At 44.9% G+C, this 20,628-nt stretch overlaps 1 protein-coding gene across 2 annotated transcripts in view; it reads right to left on the bottom strand.

The window, feature by feature from the left end:
• The window catches only part of LOC147710802 (glutamate receptor U1-like), a 193,742-nt gene that overhangs the window by 46,045 nt on the left and 127,069 nt on the right, over positions 1-20,628 (bottom strand). For both annotated transcript variants that reach the window (XM_086921548.1, XM_086921547.1), the window contains 3 exons: positions 20,411-20,590; positions 5,662-5,888; positions 1,321-1,418 (listed from right to left, as the gene is read on the bottom strand). In XM_086921548.1, coding sequence (XP_086777674.1) covers positions 1,321-1,418; positions 5,662-5,888; positions 20,411-20,590 — 505 coding nt within the window. The remainder of the gene's footprint in view (positions 1-1,320; positions 1,419-5,661; positions 5,889-20,410; positions 20,591-20,628) is intronic.

Below are 20,628 nucleotides of genomic sequence, written 5' to 3'. Positions count from 1 at the left end.
TTTGCCTGTCATTGCATTACTTCTGTAACTGAGAGCATTTGTGGCAATTAATGTCTATGTATGTAATCTCATTCTATGAGATTGCTTCTGCATTTGCATTTTTCTATTTCTCTGTATTGCACTTTAAATTTTGGTAAACTTTCTGGGTTTTCCCAAATTTCTGAACCCAAACTCCCTTTTTGAGTCAGTTTTTCCTTAATGATTCCTTAATAATTGTATTTTGATTTTTGAAATGTTGTTTTGAATCTTGTCTTTAGGGGCACACTACCTCATAGATGTTGATGTCAATGCTGACCCCTCAATCTAACCACCACTAACTGCAGATTACCTAAACTGTAGCGCCTTCCCAACTTGTCTACCCGCCAATGACTGTGTCACACAGGGAGCTGAGTATTGCATGTCTTTATTCTGCTGCATGTAACTGCGAACTCAACACTCTAAAACCAGCTTTCATGGCATTGTGCTCTGACACCTGTGTCACATCTCTATGGAGTCCTTTAGGAGCCAAAAGGGTTCCCTCATAACATATCACAAGACACTACATAACATAAGCAACAGCACAGCCACAAAGGCGTGGCATCATAGTCAAGGAAATCAAACAATGACCATTACACACAAAGAGAAAAGTCCCTGCCCGTGAGGACAGTTTTTTTTTCTCCAAGAAAGACCCCCTCTTATTGGGAGGCAGTTACTTGGAAAAAAAACTCTCTGCTGGGTCTTTGAAGGTTCAGTGCCTTCAGTAGAGCCACCAAATAGGTGGCTCCACTGAAGACAAAGAGATCTCCATCTGTCTGGCAGAGATCTGTAAATTTGGCAGACTGTCCTATGTTAGGGGGAGTGGAAAGCTCCCCTGCCATTCCAGCAAAGTGGGCCACCCACCATGGTCTAATTGACTTTATTAGTCTTGTGCTACCAATGTCGGACCATGATAGCTGCTAGAAATAATTGTCAGTATACTAAATGTAATGGCAGTCATTGTAGCCAAATTGGAGGGCTGAAAAGCGATTTGGCTCTGTCAGAATTTGAACCTATGAACAGCAGACCACACCAGATGTCAGCAGTGGTATATTAACATGCTGAACCTTCTTGCAGGCTCTACACATCGCCTAGTGCCACATGATGTGATGACACTTGTAGCATGCAATAATAGTGTGTAAAACACAAATACAAAAATAACCTGAGGGTTGTCTAAGCATATTCCTGGAAACAGATAACCACTTGTAGTACTACCAGATGGCCATACCAGGTTTATATCCTCCAAGCCATGCACCTTTTCGACATATATTCACATCCTAAACCAGTGTCCCACCCTGGTCTCACCTTGCAGGGTCAGAGCTCCGGCTCCAAACCAGAGGCTGTTCAGGAAGGTGAATTTCTTCTCCTCGGTTGGAGGCGCTATCCACTCGCAGGGGCTCAGCCTGAGGAAGGAAGAGTACCTTTTAAAAAACAATGTTCTGTAAAAACAAAAATCCACCACTGCGGCTTTGCAAATGATGGAATATAAGGAGCTTTAGATCTTTTCTTTTTGTATCAAAAGAGTTGATCTACAGAACAGGTTTATGGAAATGGCCCATCTTTTTTCTCAATTTGTGTGATGTTCCGTTTTAACTTTAGGTGTGCATTGTTACCTCATGTTATGCCCCTGTAATTTAAATGCAGGTCATGGCATTCACTTTGGGTGTAAGTTGCCACAATGCAGTACAAAGCATGTTGATAGAATGTGCACAAAATATATATTTCATTTTCCTCTGTAGACACTTGTATTCTATGTAGAGAATTCTATTCCGTAACTAATAGTATATAGTTTAAATCGGAAAATTACGGAACACGGCAAATCTCTGGGACGTTGGGGCCCCTGCATAGTGAACTGCAAGACACCCATTCCTTTGTTTTTGCTATGGTTAAAGGAGCATTCTCTCCATAGCAAACCTCAACTCTTTGACATTTGTATTGTTTTTATTCTAGATGAAGCCAGCAAGTTCCTTTAGACCATATGCTGCTATTCTAGCACAAAAACAAATAAAATTAAAATGAAAAATAATAGTTAAGATTGAGAGGCGGTATGTCCCTGTTACTACCAACTCCACACCGATCCTACATTTAGATTAACCCAGGGCGGAAAACTACGCTATGCTTGCGGAGTGTGCGTAGTTTGCGCAACTACACGCTACGCGAATCGCACATAGCACAGTGCAAAAACGTGTAGCGTAGCGGGCATTTTTTGCTCGCTCTCGGTCCTCAACGCCAAATGGCATCCGCGAGCGAGCAAAATCAACAACCCAGCGAGACTTTTTCCTCGTTCGCGATCGGCAACATCAAGTTGCTGATCGTGAGGGTGGAGAAAAAAAAACTCCCGGCGAGATTCTCAACGCGGGGAGGTCAGGTTCCTCATTGCGAGTGGTCGCGTATGCTTGCGGTCGCTCGCGATGAGAAACTACCAGTCCGCGTTCTGAAAGCTGCCGCTAGAGTACAAATCTACTCGAGCGGCAGAAAACGACCGCTTGCACTGTGCATGATGCCGTTCGCAATGATTGCACAGTGCTGACAAGCATCCGGCACTGTGCAATCATTGCGAACAGCATTTTCCTATCGCACTACGCAGTTCGCATAGCTACGCGTAGCGTGCGTAGTGCACTTCGCGCAGCTACGCGAACTACGCCCAGGGTTAGTAGGAAAAGGATACTTGCAGCCATTGAATGGCAGTGATATGCGTCAGGATGGTTGCCTTCACTAAGAATTTACTTCATTAATTCACTGAAGATTTAATGACAACTACTCTTTTACCATTGGCACAGACATTTTTAAATGCAAGAAAGATGCATATATACCATCAGAGATGTTTTTTCGCAGGATCAATATAATAAGAACTTCATTTGCAATGTAAAATGAATAACTGTTCTTGATAATTGTGTAAATTGGGTTCTGACAGCCAGAGCTTGAATTGGCCACACGCCCAACAGCAACAGTAGTGCCCCATTAGATACATGTTACATAGTTAGCTAATTCTTGCCATAATAAATTGTGTTCACACTTCCTCCTGCACTAACGGTTCATATTTGATACAACCACTGGCACCATCAAAAACCCTCGACATCCTCCCAAGTCATATAGTTACAGCTGTCCTGTCTGCTGGTTATATAGTTTAGAAAAACACCATTTAAAGAGTACAACATGTGTCGATTTAAAAATCAAACCCACCCAAGGAGTTTTTGTTTTAACTCTGTGATCAAAAGACAGTATTGGAGTAAACTCACTTAATCTCTGATACCCACTTTTAATTTACCCCTCACTTACATTTCGTCTGATACCATGCACCAGGGCAATAAGTAACATATCAAGTCCAATCTGTAGTACCACAAAGAGTGAGTGTTTTATGATAGCTATAGGACCTCACATTTATACACATTTTTCAGACAGGAGATGTGGATCCACTGTCATGGGCATCAAAAATAAATTTGAGTTGGTACTCTTTCAAACCTAATATCCAGGCCACTCTCCTGACCCAGTTTATGTAATCCAAGCGGGAATATCCACAACACAGGCATAATGAAGCGTGAGTTCTATGCTGTGACCTTTCTGAAGCAGAAATAAGAAACAGACAAAAGGGGCAGGCACTGCCCAGAAACTTCCACATCTTGTACAGAGCTGCAGTTACATTCCTCTTTCCTACCACATATCAAACTGTAGGGCTCAAGAAGAGCTAATCAGCTGCCTTTCACTAATAAGGTTTTTGTGGAAGTCCTGAAGGTAGCCCTGTCTCCATCCTCCTCACTTCAGTGTCTAGGTTCGTAGCCCCCAGGCACAGGAATACAGGCGATACACTTACACTGCCTGGATAAGCTATCCTCTCCCTCCATCGTGAGCCTTGCTAGACCAGAGACATATTGAGTGGAATCCACTGGACACCCTACTGAGATCCACGCAGCGCAGCGTACTGCTACATGTGCCACACACACACTACACTTAACCACATTCAACATACAATCGGAATGTCAGTGCAAGGTACTGAGTTGTACATAACAGCATAACTTTACACATGAGGGATCAGTAGGCTGCACAATCAATGACAGAAATAGGTCTGATCACACTATAGTCACAAAATGTGGAAGGCAACCACCAGCGCTTTAAATGGGCAAAGATAGTAGTCCATTTGCTAATATGAGAGCAAGCTTGTTGCCCCTATCCAAGGCACAGATCAGGCAGGCCCTGGCCATCACATTATCTGGTATAGGCCTAGGTTTCTAGCCCATGTTGGATTAGCATGATGTCAGGACCAAAGTAAAATCGATACATCAGTTTTGCATGCATTTGGGGACTCATGCCAAGGATACTAGCCTGTTTACCATGTATGGGACATCCCGGTCCCAATTTGCCGAGGTGCCTTTGTTCTTATTTATGGACTACCCTGGCTTAAGGTGTGTGGCAGTCAATGATGGCAAACATGATGACCTCTTGCAGGATGGTCCTGCAGATAGCAGAATGCCAGATGGAATTTGGGTGAGTACTCTCCTGTGGGAAAAGTCTAATGGCATGACATGTTTTCATGTGCTTTTGAGGAACGTGTTTGCATGAGGCTTAATTTAAAGGAATTTCGCCTGTCCTCTTCCATTCCCAGTGCTATAGAAAATGTTCTATTACATTCTATGAGAGTGCACACACTGCTCCCAATATGAGTCGACGTCCACTCGTCTTGGTCTGGGCTGTGATGCAAAGGTATCTCAAATGTACATGGGTAGGGAGATCTTGGGAAACTGGACAGAGTTTGAATGAGGCTCCCTTACTAGGGGGAGGACATTACTCTCTATCCACCAAGTGGTGTGATGATTTCCCAGCTCTTCACTTGACAGTCAAGAGGAGAGGCGAGAGGATGTTGCCTGATGGGTTGGGCGGATGACCTCAAATCTGGGGAACCGGGTTCGAGTCTCAGCAAGGAAGCACAATATCTTGTAATTCTGGGCAAATCACTTAATCTCCCCGTGCCTAACAAAAATGAATGTGTACTTATGTAACTCAACTGGTCATCAGTTAGAGTTTGCGCTATATAAAACTCTGTAAAAAAAAATAAACAAAAAGTAGTAAAGATACTTCCAAACAGTAATCATGCCACAGCCCATTCTTTGTCCTGGCTAGGCAGAGGAATCTTTTTGCTGGAATCCTACTCCACTTAGTCCTTGCAGCAAAAACTACAGTTCTCCCAAGCCTTTAGTTGGAAACTTTAAAACAGAAACTCTTCATAGTTGTGTGCAGCTCAAGAGCTAATGCAGAAAACCTTATATGTACCCGACTGATGCATCCACGCTTGACTTTTGGAGTTTCTAAGGAAATCAGTGGATCCCACATAAACTAGAAAGAGCATACACAAAAGATTGCAAATTAAATGAATACATTTGCCAGCCGAAATTTGCATCTGATAATATACGTCAAGTGGATTTAAAGCAGAAGAATAGAGATATTGTTCAAAGTAGTTTGATTTACATTGATTCACAAAAGAATAAACAAATCAATTTTTTGCACCGTTTTTCTTGCATATTCTGTTTGGTGCATTGATGAAGACAATTTATAGTAAGAATATTTCCATTCATCATTCAACTATACTGAAAGTGTTTTGAGTGATGGTGCATTTATGATCAAATATAAAAAGGATGCGAAAGGAGGGATTACCTGGCAACGACGTAGAGACAGAGGCACGTTACAAAGTAAGCCACAAGAACACCAATCCATGTTTCGGCACTGAAGGGTCGCAGGAAGAGGAAAAGGAAGGAGTCCTGGGCCGTAGAGTCTTTCTTCAGGAGGATACTGATCCCAGTCGCCATGAAAGGCTTCGTGAAGTCGATCACCCTCTCGCGAGCTGCAGTGATGGTGAGCGGGGCCATTGCCAAATCTGCTTCCTGTGTGTGCAACCAGATGGCAATTCAGGGCATGGTTCGTGGTCGGTTGTTTGACAATTAACACAGACTAACTTTTTCCTCTGCTTAGTTCAAGATGTGCTTGGATCATGATAACAATGCTGAATTTAACAGTGTTAATCTCTCCTGCAATTGTCTCTTTCATACAGTACAAACGGTAAACATCGTTTACCACAAAGTTTTTACAAAGCGGTACCTTTACCACGCATCCCTTACAACGCAAGTCGTTACCACAACTTGTGCTGGAGGGCGCTAAAGGATTAAAAATAGTAAATTTACTATCCCAACACCTTCCCTAGGGTCCACGGGGACTGGTGTTAGAATAGTAAATTATGCTATTCGAAATCCGCGCCCCCAAGGCAAGTCGTGGTAACGACTTGCGTTGTAAGGGATGCGGTGTAAAGGGATGCGTTGTGACGGTACGCGTTGTACCGTCATACATCCGTACAAACATTTCAATTAAAAAAGTTACTTTTCATACAGCAAACCACTGCGAGTTGCACCGCCTGTTGGAGCTTGATCTTGGGTTCCTCTGAAACGTAATATATTGATGAAGTTGGGATAAACAATCAAAATGTATGATATATATGTTACATGTTACCTGTAAATACCAATAAAAACATTTAAAAAAAAAAAGAAAGAAAAGTACTGCAATGCAATGTTGTCGCTTCACACTGTAAATCCCCTTGTTTCAAACTTCATGCCCTAGGTCCATTGCACAAAGCTACATATGCATGTATGTCTAAATACACATGCAGATTGCCTTTTTCTGAGTGCAAAACCACATCAGGAGGAATTCACATGTCTGTTTTACACTCATAAAAGGCCTTTCTGTGTGCATCAAACTCCACAAGTGGTCTGCAAATGTGAAAGCAGCTGATTATGTTGTTCATGTGCCCAAGCTCTGCACATGGCCTCTCTGTGTACTCCATGTTCACCCTATTGACAACTCCTGTGTTAAAAGCTCCGAACATTACAAGGCCTTGTGGTCATAGCTCATCGCGTCTGTCCAGTAGCTACAAGCTGCTTTTGTCGCTTGTCTTTATGTTCTAAGCTCCCCACGTTATCTGTCCCGTAGACCCACGCTACTTGTGTTTGTCTGTCTTCATGTTCTAAACTCGACACATTGCATGTCCTTATGGTTTATGCTCTTCAAATTGTGTGTCCAGTAATAGCTCCATGCTGCTCATGTTGTCTGTCCTTATGTTGTAAGCTCGACTCACTTTCTGTCCTGTATTTCCTTGCTGCTCATGTCGTTTATCCTTATGCTCTACGGTCGTCACATTGTCTTTCCTGTAGCTCCAGGTGGCTTACATTGTCTTTCCATATATTCTATTCTCACCGTATTACGTTGCCTTATGTTCTAAACACTTCACATTACATAGCCTTATGTTCTAACCTCATCACATTTTTTGACCTACAGCTCAAATCTTCTTGTTTTGTCAGCCCTTATGTTCTAAATTACATGACCTTTTCTTCTAAGCTCGTCACATTGTCTGTCCTGTAGCTCCACGTTACCCGTGTCATCTGTCCTTATGTTCAAACCTTGTCACATTGTCTGTCCTCTAGCTCCACGCTACCTGCACAATCTTCCTTTGTTCTAAACTCTTCAAATTTTCTGTCCTCTAGCTCCATTCTGCCTGTGTCATCTGTCCTTATGTTAAATCTCGTCACATTGTCTGTCCTGTAGCTCCACACTGATAGTGTCACCTGACCTTATGTTGTTAGTTCATCACATTGTCTGTCCTCTAGCTCCATGCTACCTGTGTTGTCTTCCCTTGTTGTATGCTTGTCAAATTGTCTGTCCCGTAGTTCCAAGCTACCCGTGTTGTCTTCCCTTGTTGTAAACTTGTCACATTATCTGTCCTTTAGCTCCTTGCTACCTGTGTTGACTTACCTTGTTCTAAGCTCGTCGTGTTGTCTGTCCTCTAGCACCATGCTACCTGTGTTGTCTTCCCTTGTTGTAAACTTGTCACATTGTCTGTCCTTTAGCTCCACGCTACCTGTGCTGTCTTCCCTTGTTCTAAGCTCATCACATTGTCAGTCCTCTAGCTCCACGCTACCCGTGCCGTCTTCCCTTGTTCTAAGCTCTTCACATTTTCTGTCATCTAGCTCCACGCTACCTGAGTCATCTGTTTTTTTGTTCAAACGTTGTCACATTGTCTGTCCAGTAGCTCCACGTTGATAGTGTCACCTGGCCTTATGTTGTAAGCTCATTGCATTGTCTGTCCTGTAGTTCCACGCTACCCATGTTGTCTTCCCTTGTTCTAGGCTCATCACATTGTCTGTCCTGTAACTCCACGCTACCTGTGCCGTCTTCCCTTGTTCTAAGCTCATCACGTTGCCTGTACTCTAGCTCCACGCTACCTGTTTTGCCTGCCCTTGTTCTAAGCTCGTCACATTGTCTGTCGTCTAGCTCCATGCTACCTGTGCTGTCTTCCCTTGTTCTAAGCTCATCACATTGCCTGTACTCTAGCTCCACGCTACCTGTTTCGCCTGCCCTTGTTCTAAGCTCGTCACATTGTCTGTCCTCTAGCTCCATGCTAACCATGTTGTCTTCTCTTGTTCTAAGCTCCCCACATTGTCTGTCCTCTAGCTCTATGCTACCTGTCTTGTCTTCCCTTGTTCTAAACTTGTCACATTGTCTGTCCTCTAGCTCCACGCTACCTGTGCCGTCTTCCCTTGTTCTAAGCTCATCACGTTGCCTGTACTCTAGCTCCACGCTACCTGTTTCGCCTGCCCTTGTTCTAAGCTTGTCACATTGTCTGTCCTCTAGCTCCATGCTACCTGTGCCGTCTTCCCTTGTTCTAAGCTCATCACATTGTCTGTCCTCTAGCTCCACGCTACCTGTGCCGTCTTCCCTTGTTCTAAGCTCATCACGTTGCCTGTACTCTAGCTCCACGCTACCTGTGCCGTCTTCCCTTGTTCTAAGCTCATCACGTTGCCTGTACTCTAGCTCCACGCTACCTGTGCCGTCTTCTCTTGTTCTAAGCTCATCACGTTGCCTGTACTCTAGATCCACGCTACCTGTGCCGTCTTCCCTTGTTCTAAGCTCATCACGTTGCCTGTACTCTAGCTCCACGGTACCTGTTTCGCCTGCCCTTGTTCTAAGCTCATCACATTGTCTGTCCTCTAGCTCCAGGCTAACCATGTTGTCTTCTCTTGTTCTAAGCTCCCCACATTGTCTGTCCTCTAGCTCTATGCTACCCGTCTTGTCTTCCCTTGTTCTAAGCTCGTCACATTGTCTGTCCTCTAGCTCCACGCTAACTGTGCCGTCTTCCCTTGTTCTAAGCTCATCACATTGCCTGTACTCTAGCTCCACGCTACCTGTTTCGCCTGTTTCGCCTGCGCTTGTTCTAAGCTCGTCACATTGTCTGTCCTCTAGCTCCATGCTACTCATGTTGTCTTCTCTTGTTCTAAGCTCCCCACATTGTCTGTCTTCTAGCTCTATGCTACCCGTGCTGTCCGATGATTGATTGATTGATTGATTCACAGTGTCTGTTCTTACAGTACAAGCTTCTCTCATTGGTCCTCTTGTTTTTCCAGCCTTCAAGTTCAGCTGGCCACTAAGAACACAGAGTGCGGGAGTGGACCAGTGGATAGGAGAGCTCAACCCTAACAAGCTAGAAGAGCCCTGCACCGGCTCTTATTCAGGGACAGAACTGCTCGAACTGGGCGATCTGATGAATAGGTCCATCTAAAATCTTGGCGCAATGTATCTGACCAACATGATCTACTTGTACTCTCCGGTGCTGAACCTAAGAAATCAGGATAAGTTTCATGAATGTATTTTCCAAGTGCAAATCACGTCCCAAAGCACATCTTTCTCTGTTCTGGGGCATCTTTTTGGAATTCCCTGCCGCAAGACATTCTGATACATCCACTTTGACTACCGTCAAAAGACTTCTTTAGGCTCACCTGTTTTAGGTAGCATCGTATTAACACCCACAATCAATCACCCATTCAGTCGATGAGTTCACATCATCACATAGCAAAGAACACATGGATGCTAGTAAGGAAGGCAAATGCATCCACCACCTGCGACCCAGCGGTGCCGACGCTCTTTCGCGGGAAGTGGGAGATTTTTGAGTCCTGGGGCCTGCTTGGTCCAATGATTTTCACACTTTATTTGCATTTAAAACCCTGCTCACCCTGTTTTAGTGTTCAGAGGTGGCGTGATTGTGCATCCGTGTTTATTAAGCCTGACTCTTTTCCATTTGAGAGCTGGTGGTGGTAAGCGACTGGAAGTCATGTGGTTCACAGAGCTCCATACATTCTTTATTGATTGACCTCATGTTGCAAGACTGAAGGTCTGTGATTACTCCTTCCCCCATTTCCGCCCTCTCTCTGCTCTTCCGCCTCCCCTCCTACTTCTTTTCCCCTCCGCCTCCCCCTACTCCCAGTGGTGGGACGAGTGGGGGCCTTGAGAGAGGGGGCAATCAATGCATTATTATGTACCACCGCTGCCCAGTTTTTTTCACTTTTTCTTGGTGCACTGTTTTGTCTTTTGCAACACCTATATCACATGATGAGGGACACACGTCACTGTTCTGGGACTGCTGTTGAGTGGAAACGGACACTGCCCTATTCTGATTTTCTGTACTTGTGACCAGAGTGTGAAGGAGTTCAACCTATTGTCGACAATGGTAGGACGTGTGTCTATTGCCTTTCTGGAAACCTCCGCCAGGGTCGAAAGCACTGCTTTCTGTGTGTTTTACTTAATAAAAACAAGTTTAGAACAAAAAAAAGACTGAAGGCCTGGAATTCTAATGGTGCACACCTGAATCAAACCAGAACAAAAGAAAATCGACAGTGTCTGGACACTATTCCCTTTCGCATAGTAGTGATTAATTACATTGATTGAAAAATAGAAATGTAGCTCTGAATGTGCGGTCCTCAATGGAGCTCAGAATGAGGTACCATAACCTGAAGCGAGTCGTGTTTGATTATGCCAAGTTTTTGGTTGTAGAACAAAACGCTTTGTCCTAGCTTCTTCCAAGGGCCAAACAGGTGTACTCTTGAGCAATCTACTTCATTCCCACATACCACCGTGGCCGAGCTATCTCTGGTCAAATATCATTATTTCACCCACTACTGTATTTTTTTCTGTGTATACTTCGTCATGTTTTAAAAAGATAAAAACTAATCTCAAAGACACAAAATGCAACGAAAGGGAGAAGAGCTGCTCAAAGCTCGCATGGCTCGAGTCATCTGTAGTTCATGTGCACGGCCAATTAGTGGGAGTGCTTAGAAACAGGCCAACGCCCTGAACTAAGCGCTATGTTTGAAACAAAAAAGAGACTCCTATGTATGTAAGCGCTGCAGTCGCAGTGTGAGGCTATGGAAAAGCCAATTGTGGGCCACATATAACACCGACATAAACAAATCAGTAATTAAAGAATGAAATAAATGCATGAATAAATAAACATAAGAAGGAGCATTAGAAGTCTCGCGTGTGATTTGATCAAATGCACATTTCGATAAACAATGGCAAACACACCAGGGAATTATAATGTAATAAAGCATGGCATCTGATGAACAAGCCTTAAAGCCAAAAACAGAAAGCCAGGCTTCATAATTGCTTTCACCTGAGTGCCGGGAGAAGGACATTGATCTTCGCCGAATCTTGTGTTTTCAGCCTCTGTAATGAAGGAATGTCTGTTGCCATAGCAATAGGGCGGCTAAAATCGACCGATTACGCCAACCTTTCCCCTTAAGCTAAACACATCGGCTTTTGCAGCAATAAATCAGAGCCCCTTAGGGAACGGACGGAGTGTCCGGTTTCTTTGCATAGCGTACACTGAGAATTGAATCTCTTCTGGGCGCACACTTTATGCAAATTAGGGAACTAAGCTGAGCGAGGGGAAGAATAAAGCGATAAGGCATCATCTAACCATCTGGTTGTGTGATGATGCAGGGATGGAGGGTAGATCTTCTGGTTACATGCGCAGTCTCTTCAGTACCGGGAGACACCGAGGGGCATATTTACAAGCCCCTATCGCCACCACAATGTCCCTTTTAGTGATGTTGTGATGGGGATAGGATGCTTTGCCTTATTTACAAGGCAGAACGCTGCCTTGTAAATAAGGCCCCCTTTCACACTACACTCAGCGTGAAAGGGGAGGGCAATGGGTGTGGTGGGGGGGGGTTTCACCCCAACACCCATTGATTTTGACGCTGCCCTCTATTTACAAGAGCATTAAGTTAAATTAAGACCAGGGATAACCTAGTTTTAAACAGGTGAAATGAGGAGAAATTCTTTATTTCTCCTCGTTTTTGCTGATCCCATGTGTGCTGCCTTGGGTAAAATGCCAATGATTTTTTTATGTGCAGGAAGGTCCCCCTTCCTGCACACAAATAATCATTTAGAAAAAAAATTCAGTTTTGCAACTTGTATGCAGGGCCGGACTGGCCGTAGCGGGCCCCGGTCAATCCCCCGGTGTGCCGCATGGGCGGGTGCCGGTTTAGGGCCCCTGGGGGCCGTTTTTGTTACAGGGACATTAGCTGCAACATAGGCCCTGTAACAAAATCGGCCGAAAACCGGCCTCCCGCAAAGAGCTCGGCCGTCCCCCAACCCACATATGTGCAGGAAGGGGGATCTTTCTGCACTTAAACAATCCTTGGCTTCGATCTGTATGACCTCTTGATGCAGGGAGGCTCTTGCAGTTGCAATGGCTTTGGGTTGTTACTTAGCGGACATGGATCTCTCCTGGACTCGAGGAGTGAGACATCATTCTGAACCTTCTGCAATGGTTTGTGAACCGAACTCCATTTTCTGAGTTAATTGAAAGAGGAAAGTTTCCCACCTTTCCTTGGATAGCTGGATAGCTGGTAGTTTGCATTGTTAATAGTGTCGTGGGGACAGAGACCATGTGAATGCTGGGTACAAATTTGCTGAAATTGTTGTATAGATAGAATGGCTTCATCTCAATGAAGAGAAGTTCCTTCTGGCTGACTTCCAGCGTTTTTGAGAAGACCACCATTTTGCTGGACAGCCTTGAGTCATTGTGGCTAAGCCCCATTCTCTTTTTAACTGATTTTCATCAAAACTCCACTTTGTGGCTGAGACAACAACCCAACCCAAGATGGTTATGAGCAAAGTAGGTAGGGCTTTAGTAAGACTTAATCAAGGCATGTAATCCCTAAATTTAACATTCATTTTAGAATCTGATGTATCAAATAATATCCTTTTACTTTACCCCCCAATTTCTGTCTATGTTAGTACGATGCTGAGGGGAATATTTACTAAAAGTGACGCAATCAGTGCAGAGTGTTAATTTTATTTCCCAGAGCAAAACATGTTTTGTGCTGGAAAGTCACCTGAAAGTAATTCACAGCAGTGCCTAGTGTTGCATTGTTTTTCTTTATGTCAAGGAGGGGTTCCATGCGTTTTCATGCTACCATGCATAGATTGTGATGTAAAATTCTATCTACTAAAAACAATAGATAGGGTTTTTCAACAGAAATAACTCCCCTTTGACATAGGTGCTATTTTGGTACAATACACTTACAATGTAGGAAACGTTTTAAAGTTAGTCTAAGCATAGAACTTTGTATCAGTACCTTTCCAGTGCAAATCCTACGCTAGACTCTCTCAGACATGCTTTCACTATGGTTCAAAGGTGTGGGTGTGGCATTAGACAGCATGATTCTGTGCCAGCACTGAGCAGAGAGCAGGACAGACCCATAACTCTGTAGATAGGATGCATTCCTGCTCTCTCTCTCTTACCCAACGCAGCACAACATTATCGGTTGCTGCGTTGCAAGAGATTTTAGAAAATATACCCCTTGTGTTGGAAAGGGCACTTTTTGCAGGGTATCCCCAAACATTTTTCTTTTTCCTCCTATTTTTCCCTGACCTGTGTGTGTTGGTTTTAGGACCCTTCTGGGCACTTTACCACTGATAATCAGTTCTAAAGTGCATGTGCTCTCTTTGTAAAATGTGTTATGGATTTGTATTTCGATGATTGGCTTATTTGATTTATGTGTCAGTCCTTTGTAAAGTGCACTGCGAGTGTCAGGGCCTGTAAATCAAATGCTGTTGGTGGGCTGCAGCACTGGATTGTGCCACCCACGCAAACAGCCCATAAAGTGTAACTCTGGCCTGCGATTGCAGAGCCTGTGCGCAGCCTGGGGCTGCCATGTTGACTTGGCAAGTGCACACACTTGCAAGTCCCTAAACCTTCCCCTTTCTACATGTGAGTCGCCCCTAAGGTAGGCCCAAGGTAACCCCATGGGTAGGGTGCATTGTATGTGAAAGGTACGACATGCCCTGGCGTGTGTGGCATGTCCTGATAGTGAATTACAGCCTTCTTCGTTTTTCACTATTGCAAGGTTACCCAATGGCCAGAGTGGGAAGTTTGATTATAACATCCTACAATCCTAACTGACTCAGGGAACATGGTAGAAATTCAAGTTTAGTATGCCTGAACTTAGATTGATAAAATACGTCTTTTAGTGAAGTTGGTTTTAACATTCTGTGTTTGAAAATACCACTTTTAGAAAGTAGGTATTTTCTGACCTAACCATCCAGCCTGCCTCTGCTAGCTTGTGTATTAGCTGTCTGGGTTGTGAGTGACAGGGGCTGGGGCAGACTCCAGGAGACAGGGTGAGTCAGCACAGGGCTGAATAGACACATCTACACATAGGATGGATGGGAGAAGTCGCACCTGGATCTGAATAGGGCTGGGCTCGCCTTCCACAATGCTTTCTCCACCTCCTGTGGTGCGTCTGATGACCCTGGGCCACACTGACAAAGGAAGAAGGTGCACACTGGCAGAATGCACTTAAAACTGGTTTGAACTAGGTACAGGCCCCTCTGCTTTCAGAGGACAAAGGATTTGCTGGTATTAATATTTGGGCACAGACCCCAGATATGTAGTTTACTTCTGAACTAAGGAACCTGCCAGGAAGAAGGACCGGGAAAGCAGGAGAAGGAGTACTGCCCCTATGCTGCCTGTTGAGGGGTTAGCCTGCAGTGGTTGCTTCTGTCTTGAGTAGGGAAAGGACTGGACTGTGCTTTCATCATCCCACTATTAGAATTTTCTCCAAGGGCTTGAAGTAGAGCTTGCCTCCTGTTGGAAGTCTCAGGGATAGAAAATACTTCAGTGAACTCGCTGGAATCAAGGAACCTGCCAAGAAGAAGAGCTGGAAGAGCTGCCAGTAGGAGTACTGCCCCTTTGGTGTGTTGTTGCTTTGCTGTGTTGGCCTGCAGCTGCTGCTTCTGACTTGGGCAGTTAAAGGACTGGACTGAAATTTCTCTTCTTGTGCTAAGTGTCTCCAAGGGCTTGAGGTAGAGCTTGCCCCCTGTTCAAGAAGTCTCAGGAACAGCAAAGACTTCAAGCCCGACGCCATCTATGACACCGCTGCTGACTCCGTGACCTGAAGGCACCGCAGAGGGCACCGCCTCAATGTCCCTGGTCTCATCAACGATGCCTGCTGACGCCGTCACCGAGCCGCTGCTCGCACTGCGGCCTGTGGGCACCGCACTCCGCAGCACCTCGCTTCATGACGACGCCGTGGTATCCCCAACGACGCCGCTTCACGCCGGACTCAACGCCGCTGCTTGCACCGTGGTTCGGGGGCACCGCTAGTAAAGTTACACAACACACCGTCCACATCCCGCACCGCAACCTTGGTCTACCGAAGCCGGTGCCATCGACTCCAGTTGGTCAGCCGACGACAGCGCTTCAGCAACGCCACCACCGCTGCTGCACCGTGACCAGCCAGCACCGTGTCGAGCACCGTCTTGATTTCACACGCGACCCTGGTCTCACCGACAAAACCATCTGACGCCACCACCGAGCAGATGCTCGCACCGCGACCTGAGGCCAACGCACGCCACACCGCTGCACTTCGGAGGCTCAACGAGAGGACATCGAAGCCCTGCATTTATGAAAGGTACTGTTTGCGGGTCTTCCCGACACCGTAGCTGATCCGTGACGCCGCGGTCAGCCAGAACTGTTGGATTTTTATCGTATTTGGTCTTGTTTTACATATATAAAAATATTGGCTATTTTTCTAAACTGGTTTGGTGTCCTTTTGTAATGCTTACACTGTATTACTGTTGGTTATGTGCAAATACTTTATACACTGCCTCTAAGAGAAGCCTGACTGCGCGTGCCAAGATACCAAGGGGGTGAGCAGGGTTATTTTTGGAGTGTAACTCCCTTACCCTGACTAGGAAGAAGGGTCCCTACTTGGACAAAGGTGCAAGCCCTTGCCAACTAGAGACCCCCATTTCTAACACCTATGCTTTGGGCAGTATTGCACTATCATAAGTCTTCCATTTATGAGATTGATGGGAAAACATTGATATAGCGCTGGTGAGGCAAATCAGGAGACGATGTAGAGACTCACAGAGAAAGGACAAATGGCAGACCAAGGTCAAGCACATCCAGTCCACATGTTCAATAAATTGGAAAATGGTGCAATCACTTCCCGCACCCACCGTCCGGAGGTGTCAGTCGTAGCCAAGTTTTCAAGAAAAAATGGAAGGTGCACTTGTTGTGAAGTCATTACACACGAATAAGAATCTGTTCCAAAATTGCTTCTTTCTATTCAATCAATCTTTAAAAGTGGCACACAGACAACGCGTTTTGTTCCCAATTTTTGCCAGAGGGAAATTTGTCAGTGCTCCTCTATATAAAGCTGGTCGGTAGCAGTGAGAAGTATTTTTGATGGAATTGGACTCAAAGGGCATAAAGACTGCTTGCTAATGGTAGGCAGAAAAGGGGCTTTGGAGAGTGGATCAGGTAGTCCTAATGTAACTCTCAATTGGCAAATGAAATATACAGACTTTTTTCTCACTGGTTTTCAGTCAACTTTCCTCCAAAACAACCTACCTATTCAAAGACTTACAAAATAGTTTCAAGCCTCACATCTGCCCACAGTTGCTATAACCATTTTCTCATTAGTAAAACAACCATAAGAGCAGGGACCTAATGTCTTTCTTAAGAGACCAACACCGTAGCTGCCTGATGCTGAGTTGCTGCATACCAAAACTGCCTAGTCTTAATTCCATCTCATTCCTCTCCCTTCTACCACACTACACTTTCTGTCTTTCATCTCACTTTAGCAAGTTCTTTAACATCATTGTTATCTCCATTTGTCATTGTTAGAAATGGGGTCTCTAGTTGGCAGTGGTTTGCACCCTTTCCAAGTAGGGACCCTCACTCTAGTCAAGGTAAGGGAGTCACACAGCCAAAATAACCCCTGCTCACCCCTTTAGTTGCTTGGCACAAGCAGTCAGGCTTGTCACAGAGGCAACGTGTAAAGCATCATACATACACACAGTAACACAGAGAAAATACTATAAAAGGAGTGACACCAGTTTAGAAAAATAGCCAACAGTTATTTAAATAATAGAAGACCAAAACGACACAAATCCAACACACACCAGTCAAAGTATCCCTTTTAAAAGTTTAAGAAAGTTAAGTCCATATAATCAATGGATATGTTCATTTTAACAAAGGAGAGGTGATGCGTCGGTTCCTTACTGGCAAGGGAGGTGATGCGTTGGTTCCTAACTGCTAGGCAGGGGAGGTGATACATCAGTTTCTTTCTGACAGGGGAGGTGGTAGGTCGGTTCCTTATTGGAAGGGGAGGCGATGAGTTGGTTTCCAGACATGCGGCCTCGATTCCTTACTGCGGTGCGATGAAGAATCGTCTCTCAGGGACAATGCGTCAAAAACTGGACACACAGTGTCGATTTGACAGCGGCGATGCAGGTGCGGCGTCGATTCCACAACCATGAAGCAGACGCTAGGTCGATGATTCAGCCGCGAAGCAGGTGCTGCATCAGCCTTTTGCAGCAATGCATCAATAAATCAGATGCTTGGAGTCGATGCATGGGTTTTCTCCTTAAGATCATCAGGTTACACTTCCAAGGGCCCAGGAACTGTATTTGTCACTACTTGGCAAGTCAGGACACTCAGAAAAAGAGCTCAGGCACTGGTAGGTGAGGTCTTTGATGTCCCTGAGACTTAACAGGACGCAAGCACGCACAAGCCCTTAGAGAACCTTGGAAGCAGGATGTAGAAAGCAAAGTCCCTGATGCAGAGGTCTAGCCCGGGACCAGGGTTCAATTCCCCGCCTCGGCGGGGTCTTGGGCTCAAAATTCCATGGACCTGATAATTCTCGCCTCGGTGCCTATTCTAATCATGGAGTCCCACTCTGCAACTCTGGGCAATAGCTTGCTTAATCTCCACAACGGCCCCCACAACGCTAAGGATGCCTGGCCTTCACCCTGGGGGTGCCCAGGAGTGGACGCCTTACAGGGAAATCCAGGACGGGTTCCACAGCGGTATTCGTACAAGCGCCTTGAGACCCTTGTGGGTGAGTAGTGCGCTATACAAGTATCAATTTACATTTTTGTTCACATTTTTTCACTCCCAGTTCAGAAGCAGCAAGCCAGCAGAGCAAAGCAACATGCAGAGTGGCAGTCCCTCCTACAGCATCCAACTCTTCACCCTGGCAGAATGTCCTCAGTCCAGAAGTGTTCTAATTTTGGTGTCAGAGATCCAATACTTATACCCCTTTCTGCATTTGAAGTTGGCAAAGTTCAAAGGGAAGTCTGTGTAGTGCAAAATACCCTGCCTTTCCCTGACCTGGTTCCAGGCACACTACAGTGACAACTCCTCCCACCACTCTAGCTCAGGAAGGCCCATCATCTCCCTTTGTGTGACTGACTATAGTGAATGCACATGATCCCAACTGTCAGCCAACCCAGACATGTATTCTACAGTCAGTCAGAGTCATAAAATGGTTAAGCAAGAAAATGCCCAATTTCTACGAGTGGTATTTTCAAACATGCAATTTAAAAACCAACTTCACCCAAAAGATATATTTTTAAATTGTGAGTTCAGACACCCCAAACTCCAAATTTCTGTCTCTCCCAATGGAGTTTACACCTAAAAGATATTTCAAAGCAATCCCCATGTTACCCTACAGGGGAGATCGTCTTTGCAATTATTAAAACCGAAATTAGAGTATTCTACTATTTCAACTTGTAAAACACACCAGTGCATGCCCTACCTTTTAAATACACTGCACCATGCCCATGGGGCTGCCTTGGGCCTACCATAGGGGTGATTTACATGTAGTAAAAGAGAAGGTATGGGTCTAGCAAGTGGGTGCATTTGCCAGGTCGAACTGGCAGTTTAAAACTGAACACAAAGACTCTGCAGTGGTAGGTCTGAGACATGTTTGCAGGGCTACTCATGTGGGTGGCACAATCAGTGCTGCAGACCCACTAGTAGAATTTGATTACAGGCCCTGGGCACACCGGGTGCACTTTACTAGGGACTTACTAATAAATCAAGTATGCCAATCATGGATAAACCAATCGCCAATACAATTTAGACAGAGAGCACTTGCACTTTGGTACTGGTCGGCAGTGGTAAAGTGCCCAGAGTCCTAAAGCCAACAAATACCGGCCAGAAACAAATTAGGAGGAAGAAGGCAAAAAAGTTTGGGGATAACCCTGCAGGGCCAGGTCCATCAGTTATGCTTTTCTTTTCTTCCTCCTCCTTTCTAAATGTTCTGCCTTTCTCTTATCTCTTCAACAACTGTCACACATTAACACAGGGTATAATTCTCCACACCTAGTTTTACTGGACATGTTAATACAATGCCATTGTTAGAGGATACAAAACCTGATAGATGAGGAGAGATGTACCCTGGTGAGACTCCTGGTATTGGTAGGGTGACTACTGCACTCCAGGTTATTAGATACTGTCTCTAGTCATGTACATTTTACCTACAAAGTATTAATTTCAGGTGTGTTAGTATAATAAGGCCAATGGAGGCAAACAAGGAATACAACACCCAGATGCAATAAGCTATTACACAAAGGTTCAGGTCTAAAAAAATAAAGGGTTCGTAAAGACCTGGAGGTAGATGGTCACCCAGTATTGTTGACTCAAATCCTTGTACACCAATGTAAAGCAATTGTAGAGGTAGAAGTATTAATAGAACAATTAGTCTTGTAGTTGGATTATTGATAGAGTGAATAGGTGAAAAAGTGATCACTTAAGGTGGACATATCAATCTTAACTGCCTACTGATGAGGGGCTTTTAATGATGCTGCTGGTGGATAGGTACACTGTATGATATTGTACTTTTGAAGGATAACTCATTACAATTAAGTTAAGTTCCCACTCCATGTGGCCCCACACAGAGCAATTATGAAAATTCAGACTCAGACTAAGTCCAAGGCATTCATGCCCCTCCAATCTGTTTTGGGCTAAATCGACTGCAATAGGCAGACTTATTGATATTATAGATCTGGTTTCTACAACAGGCTTCCGCATTTTAAGATAAACCTTCACACATGGTTACAGAAGATTTTCAACACCTGCAAGTCCAGGGCATGGGATAATGTTCCTGGTGTCCTAGATTCACAACCCTTATCTTCATAAGAGTGCATGAGCCTTATGGCAAAGTTGATCCTGAGCCCCTTCCTCTTGGATGGCTGAGAACCTTGGATTGACATGCGCACCCACCTTTCGAACAACCTCGCCGATCATCCCGGTCCAGTTGCCAGCTGGGTCCACAGTGCCATACCTCCCATCCTTCACGACGGAGAGCGTGAAGCTGAAGCCCAGCTTCTTGGCCAGGTCATACATCAACTCGACACAGTACCCCTCCAATTCGTTGTCTTTGGCCATCGTGAAGGGGGGTTGCTGCAAGAAAAGACCCATTAATATTAGAGACGTGTACT

Source organism: Lissotriton vulgaris, chromosome 5 (assembly GCF_964263255.1).
Source record: "Lissotriton vulgaris chromosome 5, aLisVul1.2, whole genome shotgun sequence".
NCBI lineage: Eukaryota > Metazoa > Chordata > Amphibia > Caudata > Salamandridae > Lissotriton > Lissotriton vulgaris.
The sequence above is the reverse complement of the archived record's forward strand: the minus strand, read 5'-3'. Positions and strand labels throughout refer to the sequence as shown.